Raw genomic sequence first — 7,687 nt, forward strand, 5'->3', positions numbered from 1 at the left:
TACAGGACCACGACAGAACCCGTCCTCTGTCTCAGGTATGGGAGCTGGACAGGACAGGACAGGACAGGACAGGACAGGATGGACTTATCTCAGTGATAACAACTGCATGGGGGACTGTGGGGGGTCCTCTCCCAGGTTTGGGCTCTGTTGATGCAGACTGGGTCCAACAGAGGTCCAGCTGGGTCTCTGCAGACCCCACCCACCAGGGCCCTGGACTGTTTGTAGCTGTTCCTCCACAGAGAAGGTCCAGAGACATCAGAACCACAACCACCGGACTGAGACCTGGTTCTGATTAACAACAATGACATCATTTAAATATTATTATAAAGTGTTACCACTAATAATACTACTACTACTACTACTACTACTACTACTACTACCACTAATAATACTACTACCACTAATAATACTACTACTACTACTACTACTACTACTACTACTACCACTAATAATACTACTACCACTAATAATACCACTACTACTACTACTACTACTACTACTACTACTACTACCACTAATAATACTACTACCACTAATAATAAAAATACTACTACTACTAATAATACTACTACCACTAATAATACTACTACCACTAATAATAAAAATACTACTACTACTAGTAATAATAATAAATGGATGTATTAGAATAAAATGAGATATCCCTATAAATATATGTGTAATCAAATATCAGATAAATATTTAAATCATTTATATAAAATCCTGTACATATAAATATAAAAGTCAAGATTCACAAATTAACACAAACGTAAAAAAACGTTTACACATTTGAGAAAGAAGAAGAAGAAGAAGAAGAAGAAGAAGAAGAAGAAGAAGAAGAGGAATTCACCGGAAGCGCCTTGTGCGCATGCTCAGTAGGATTAGTTGTGTTCCGTGACTCTGAGCTGTGTTTGTTTCTCGGTCTCCGGTTTTTCTCGGTCTCCGGTGAACACGATGGCCGGCACCGCCCTGAAGAGACTCATGGCCGAGTATAAACGTGAGTGGACCGGACACCGGGGCCGAACGTCAGCGGCAGACCTTTGACGTTAGCATATATGCTAAGCTAACAGCCCTGCTGCTCCAGACTCCGTTAAAGAATCCGATGATTTAACGTTCCTCTCCGTCAGAGACAACCAGTAACGTAAATACTCGATCATTGTGATCAGTTAAAGATCTTTCTGCTTGATTCGACGTCACATCTGTTCACTCAGTAGATCAAACCAGAATAAGACCTTATATAACTAGTTAGTGTGGCTCAGCGCCACCTACAGCTGAAGTCCTGTAACTGAAGAGCGGTTGGAGCCGTTTGTTCTGTCAGAGCTCGTTAATGCGACTCAGACACAACCTGGTAAATATGGCGGTTTTTAAATGGAGTCTGGTGCAGCGGTGTCCTGGTTTCACATTAATGCTGATTAAGATTTACTGGTTTAATTAGATGCTTCAGGTTGTTGTGATGCTAGCTCCGTGTTAGCCGTTAGCATGTTAGCAAAGCTACCGCAGTTAGCATCAGTGATGGATCAGTTCATTTATTTAACCTTCTACTGTTGTGTCCCTGGTGTTATAATAATTAATACTGTTACTGGTTGTGTCTGTTCTCAGGAACGGAATCAGTTTATTATTATTATTATTATTATTATTATTATTATTGTTATTATTATTATTGTTATTGGTGGTTTGACAGAATAAAGAGCTCCAGTAAAGGTCAGAGGTCATCCAGTGTGTGTGTGTGTGTGTGTGTGTGTGTGTGTGTGTTTCAGAGCTGACCCTGAACCCCCCTGAAGGCATCGTAGCAGGTGAGAACCGATCCACTCAGACGTGACCTCTGACCCCTCCGCCCCCTCCTAAACAGGACGTTCTGTTTCTCTGCAGGTCCCGCCAACGAGGAGAACTTCTTCGAGTGGGAGGCGCTCATCATGTGAGTACGTGCTAGCGGTCACCATGGAAACAAGCGTGTGGCGGGCGCTGCAGTCGTTGACAGAACAGAGGAACCACTTCCTGGTCCTTGTCTCCAACATTTAGCCTGTTGATTTAAACGCAGTCGTTATCATCGTTAATAATTAAATAATAATTAATTAATAATCTGGTTTAACGTCTGAACACATGTTGAACTTGACTGAGGTTCTGAGGAGGAACCAGGTTCTATTTAACACCTGCATCACAGTCAGATGATCCTGGTTTACTTCATGTCCATGGGTTCAGCGTCTGGCTGCTCCGTCTCCGTCTCCGTCTCTGTCTGTGTCTGTGTCTCTGTGTCTGTCTCCGTCTCTGTCTGTGTCTGTGTCTCTGTGTCTGTCTCCGTCTCTGTCTGTGTCTGTGTCTCTGTGTCTGTCTCCGTCTCTGTCTGTGTCTGTGTCTCTGTGTCTGTCTCTGTGTCTGTGTCTGTCTCTGTGTCTGTGTCTGTCTCCGTCTCTGTCTCTGTGTCCGTCTCCGTCTCCGTGTCTGTCTCTGTCTCTGTGTCTGTGTCTGTCTCTGTCTCTGTGTCTGTGTCTGTGTCTGTCTCTGTGTCTGTCTCCGTCTCCGTCTCCGTCTCTGTCTCTGTGTCTGTCTCTGTGTCTGTCTCCGTCTCTTTCTCCGTGTCCGTCTCGGTCTCCGTGTCTGTCTCCGTCTCTGTCTCCGTCTCTGTCTCCGTCCCCGTCTCCGTCCACAGTGAAGCAGGTAAAACACAAACATCTAATCATGATTCAGATCAGATCCTGATACTGATTCATCAGGTTCTCAGACTGACTCAACATTGACTCGTTAACTCTCAGGACGTCCTTGTTGTCAGGTGAGACAGTGAGACAGTGAGACAGTGAGACAGTGACCAGCAGGTGTCGCTGTCTCACCTGACATGAGTGAACGAGTCCTTTAATCACGTCTGAAAGCTGCAGACGTGATTCTTTATCTCCACCAAACACTTGTTTCAGACGAGGAGCTGATTAACTGGTTCTATAGAAACTTTCTACACGTCTTCATAGAACGTCCTGAAAGTAGACAAAGAGAACCCACCACAGACAAAGAGAACCCAGTCACAGACAAAGAGAACCCACCACAGACAAAGAGAACCCAGTCACAGACAAAGAGAACCCACCACAGACAAAGAGAACCCAGTCACAGACAAAGAGAACCCAGTCACAGACGAAGAGAACCCAGTCACAGACGAAGAGAACCCAGTCACAGACGAAGAGAACCCAGTCACAGACAAAGAGAACCCACCACAGACAAAGAGAACCCAGTCACAGACGAAGAGAACCCAGTCACAGACAAAGAGAACCCAGTCACAGACAAAGAGAACCCACCACAGACAAAGAGAACCCAGTCACAGACAAAGAGAACCCACCACAGACAAAGAGAACCCAGTCACAGACAAAGAGAACCCACCACAGACAAAGAGAACCCAGTCACAGACAAAGAGAACCCAGTCACAGACGAAGAGAACCCAGTCACAGACGAAGAGAACCCAGTCACAGACAAAGAGAACCCACCACAGACAAAGAGAACCCAGTCACAGACAAAGAGAACCCACCACAGACAAAGAGAACCCACCACAGACAAAGAGAACCCACCACAGACAAAGAGAACCCAGTCACAGACAAAGAGAACCCACCACAGACAAAGAGAACCCACCACAGACAAAGAGAACCCAGTCACAGACAAAGAGAACCCACCACAGACAAAGAGAACCCAGTCACAGACAAAGAGAACCCAGTCACAGACAAAGAGAACCCACCACAGACAAAGAGAACCCAGTCACAGACAAAGAGAACCCAGTCACAGACGAAGAGAACCCAGTCACAGACGAAGAGAACCCAGTCACAGACGAAGAGAACCCAGTCACAGACAAAGAGAACCCACCACAGACAAAGAGAACCCAGTCACAGACGAAGAGAACCCAGTCACAGACAAAGAGAACCCAGTCACAGACAAAGAGAACCCACCACAGACAAAGAGAACCCAGTCACAGACAAAGAGAACCCACCACAGACAAAGAGAACCCAGTCACAGACAAAGAGAACCCACCACAGACAAAGAGAACCCAGTCACAGACAAAGAGAACCCAGTCACAGACGAAGAGAACCCAGTCACAGACGAAGAGAACCCAGTCACAGACAAAGAGAACCCACCACAGACAAAGAGAACCCAGTCACAGACAAAGAGAACCCACCACAGACAAAGAGAACCCACCACAGACAAAGAGAACCCACCACAGACAAAGAGAACCCAGTCACAGACAAAGAGAACCCACCACAGACAAAGAGAACCCACCACAGACAAAGAGAACCCAGTCACAGACAAAGAGAACCCACCACAGACAAAGAGAACCCAGTCACAGACAAAGAGAACCCACCACAGACAAAGAGAACCCAGTCACAGACAAAGAGAACCCACCACAGACAAAGAGAACCCAGTCACAGACAAAGAGAACCCACCACAGACAAAGGGAACCAACCACAGACAAAGAGAACCCAGTCACAGACAAAGAGAACCCAGTCACAGACAAAGAGAACCCAGTCACAGACAAAGAGAACCCACCACAGACAAAGAGAACCCAGTCACAGACAAAGAGAACCCACCACAGACAAAGAGAACCCAGTCACAGACAAAGAGAACCCACCACAGACAAAGGGAACCAACCACAGACAAAGAGAACCCAGTCACAGACAAAGAGAACCCACCACAGACAAAGAGAACCCAGTCACAGACGAAGAGAACCCACCACAGACGAAGAGAACCCAGTCACAGACAAAGAGAACCCACCACAGACAAAGAGAACCCAGTCACAGACAAAGAGAACCCACCACAGACAAAGAGAACCCAGTCACAGACAAAGAGAACCCACCACAGACAAAGGAACCAACCACAGACAAAGAGAACCCAGTCACAGACAAAGAGAACCCACCACAGACAAAGAGAACCCAGTCACAGACAAAGAGAACCCACCACAGACAAAGAGAACCCAGTCACAGACAAAGAGAACCCAGTCACAGACGAAGAGAACCCAGTCACAGACGAAGAGAACCCAGTCACAGACAAAGAGAACCCACCACAGACAAAGAGAACCCAGTCACAGACAAAGAGAACCCACCACAGACAAAGAGAACCCACCACAGACAAAGAGAACCCACCACAGACAAAGAGAACCCAGTCACAGACAAAGAGAACCCACCACAGACAAAGAGAACCCACCACAGACAAAGAGAACCCAGTCACAGACAAAGAGAACCCACCACAGACAAAGAGAACCCAGTCACAGACAAAGAGAACCCAGTCACAGACAAAGAGAACCCACCACAGACAAAGAGAACCCAGTCACAGACAAAGAGAACCCAGTCACAGACGAAGAGAACCCAGTCACAGACGAAGAGAACCCAGTCACAGACGAAGAGAACCCAGTCACAGACAAAGAGAACCCACCACAGACAAAGAGAACCCAGTCACAGACGAAGAGAACCCAGTCACAGACAAAGAGAACCCAGTCACAGACAAAGAGAACCCACCACAGACAAAGAGAACCCAGTCACAGACAAAGAGAACCCACCACAGACAAAGAGAACCCAGTCACAGACAAAGAGAACCCACCACAGACAAAGAGAACCCAGTCACAGACAAAGAGAACCCAGTCACAGACGAAGAGAACCCAGTCACAGACGAAGAGAACCCAGTCACAGACAAAGAGAACCCACCACAGACAAAGAGAACCCAGTCACAGACAAAGAGAACCCACCACAGACAAAGAGAACCCACCACAGACAAAGAGAACCCACCACAGACAAAGAGAACCCAGTCACAGACAAAGAGAACCCACCACAGACAAAGAGAACCCACCACAGACAAAGAGAACCCAGTCACAGACAAAGAGAACCCACCACAGACAAAGAGAACCCAGTCACAGACAAAGAGAACCCACCACAGACAAAGAGAACCCAGTCACAGACAAAGAGAACCCACCACAGACAAAGAGAACCCAGTCACAGACAAAGAGAACCCACCACAGACAAAGGGAACCAACCACAGACAAAGAGAACCCAGTCACAGACAAAGAGAACCCAGTCACAGACAAAGAGAACCCAGTCACAGACAAAGAGAACCCACCACAGACAAAGAGAACCCAGTCACAGACAAAGAGAACCCACCACAGACAAAGAGAACCCAGTCACAGACAAAGAGAACCCACCACAGACAAAGGGAACCAACCACAGACAAAGAGAACCCAGTCACAGACAAAGAGAACCCACCACAGACAAAGAGAACCCAGTCACAGACGAAGAGAACCCACCACAGACGAAGAGAACCCAGTCACAGACAAAGAGAACCCACCACAGACAAAGAGAACCCAGTCACAGACAAAGAGAACCCACCACAGACAAAGAGAACCCAGTCACAGACAAAGAGAACCCACCACAGACAAAGGGAACCAACCACAGACAAAGAGAACCCAGTCACAGACAAAGAGAACCCACCACAGACAAAGAGAACCCAGTCACAGACAAAGAGAACCCAGTCACAGACAAAGAGAACCCAGTCACAGACAAAGAGAACCCAGTCACAGACAAAGAGAACCCAACCACAGACAAAGAGAACCCAACCACAGACAAAGAGAACCCAACCACAGACAAAGAGAACCCAACCACAGACAAAGAGAACCCACCACAGACAAAGAGAACCCAACCACAGTTAAAGTGAGCCAATATTACATATCAGTTCCTCCTTGTCTCCAGTATCTGCTGTGACCTCCTTGTCACTAAATGTTTCTGGTAACAGCTGATCAGTGGTCTACAGCAGCTTGTTCCTCAGAACAGAACCACTTCAGTTCTGAGATGTTGGTGGGTTCCTCACACAAACCCACAACAAATATGAAGTGGATGAATCTGTTAAATTGTGAGGTCAGTCCTGGAGACGCCGTCACTAACGTGATGTCAGTCGATGCAGCACCTGAGTCTCTGTTGTTGTAGCGTGACAGCAGCTTCAGTCTGCCCTTCAATTTAACCTGAGGTCACCTGACATCAGCCGACCCCGTCATTACCTGGGCCGTCCTCCTCAGACACGTCCTCTCAGTGTCCCTAACAATCGTTTAGTTGTTCAGGTCACGTCAGGACGGAACAATCTGGGACGGGACAATCTGGGACGGGACAATCTGGGACGGGACAATCTGGGACGGGACAATCTGGGACAGATCTCATGTTTGAATGGAGCTGATGTTCAGACAGGAACTGATGAATCTGATTGGCCGAGCTGATGGCCACTCCAGATATTCAAAGGTGTGCTCTGATAATCAGTCGCCAGAACATAAACAGTCCAGATGGAGATCAGAGCAGATGTTCTCCAGGAGATCCTTTGATCCACCTCAGAGAACCGCCTCAGCTAGAACCTCTACAATCAAACTAGGTCCAGGATCAGTAGAACTTCCAGTTCCACAAACCCCTGAAGGAACACTTAAGTGTTTCTCTAGAGAACTCTTATATCGGTACCTTAATAGCCTCTGGAACCTCCTTCGTAACCATAGTAACGTCCTCTTAGACCAAGGTGCCTCCCTCATGACCTCCAGAACCTCCACACCCATCTCCTCCTACAAGAACCAGTCTGGTGTCATTTATAACGTCTATGATAAAACTATCACTAGATCCTCTCTAGAACCTCTTCACTTATCTACTATCACTCCCCAAGGCTCTCTGGAACCACTCCAGACTCTCCTTAAAGAACCAGAACAACT

General features: G+C 47.1%; 1 protein-coding gene across 2 annotated transcripts in view; it reads left to right on the forward strand.

The window, feature by feature from the left end:
- The first annotated feature begins 857 nt into the window (after positions 1–857).
- Positions 858–7,687, forward strand: part of ube2g2 (ubiquitin-conjugating enzyme E2G 2) — a 10,957-nt gene continuing 4,127 nt past the window's right edge. The window contains exons 1-3 of one of the 2 annotated variants that reach the window (XM_084545202.1): positions 858–994; positions 1,755–1,790; positions 1,867–1,912. In XM_084545202.1, coding sequence (XP_084401328.1) covers positions 952–994; positions 1,755–1,790; positions 1,867–1,912 — 125 coding nt within the window. In that variant the 5' untranslated portion in view covers positions 858–951. Of the gene's footprint in view, positions 995–1,754; positions 1,791–1,866; positions 1,917–7,687 lie in introns of those variants that run through there. The other variant, XM_084545203.1, reaches the window with a different exon arrangement.

This window comes from Chelon labrosus (assembly GCF_963514085.1).
Source record: "Chelon labrosus genome assembly, chromosome: 5".
Taxonomy (NCBI): Eukaryota; Metazoa; Chordata; class Actinopteri; order Mugiliformes; family Mugilidae; genus Chelon; species Chelon labrosus.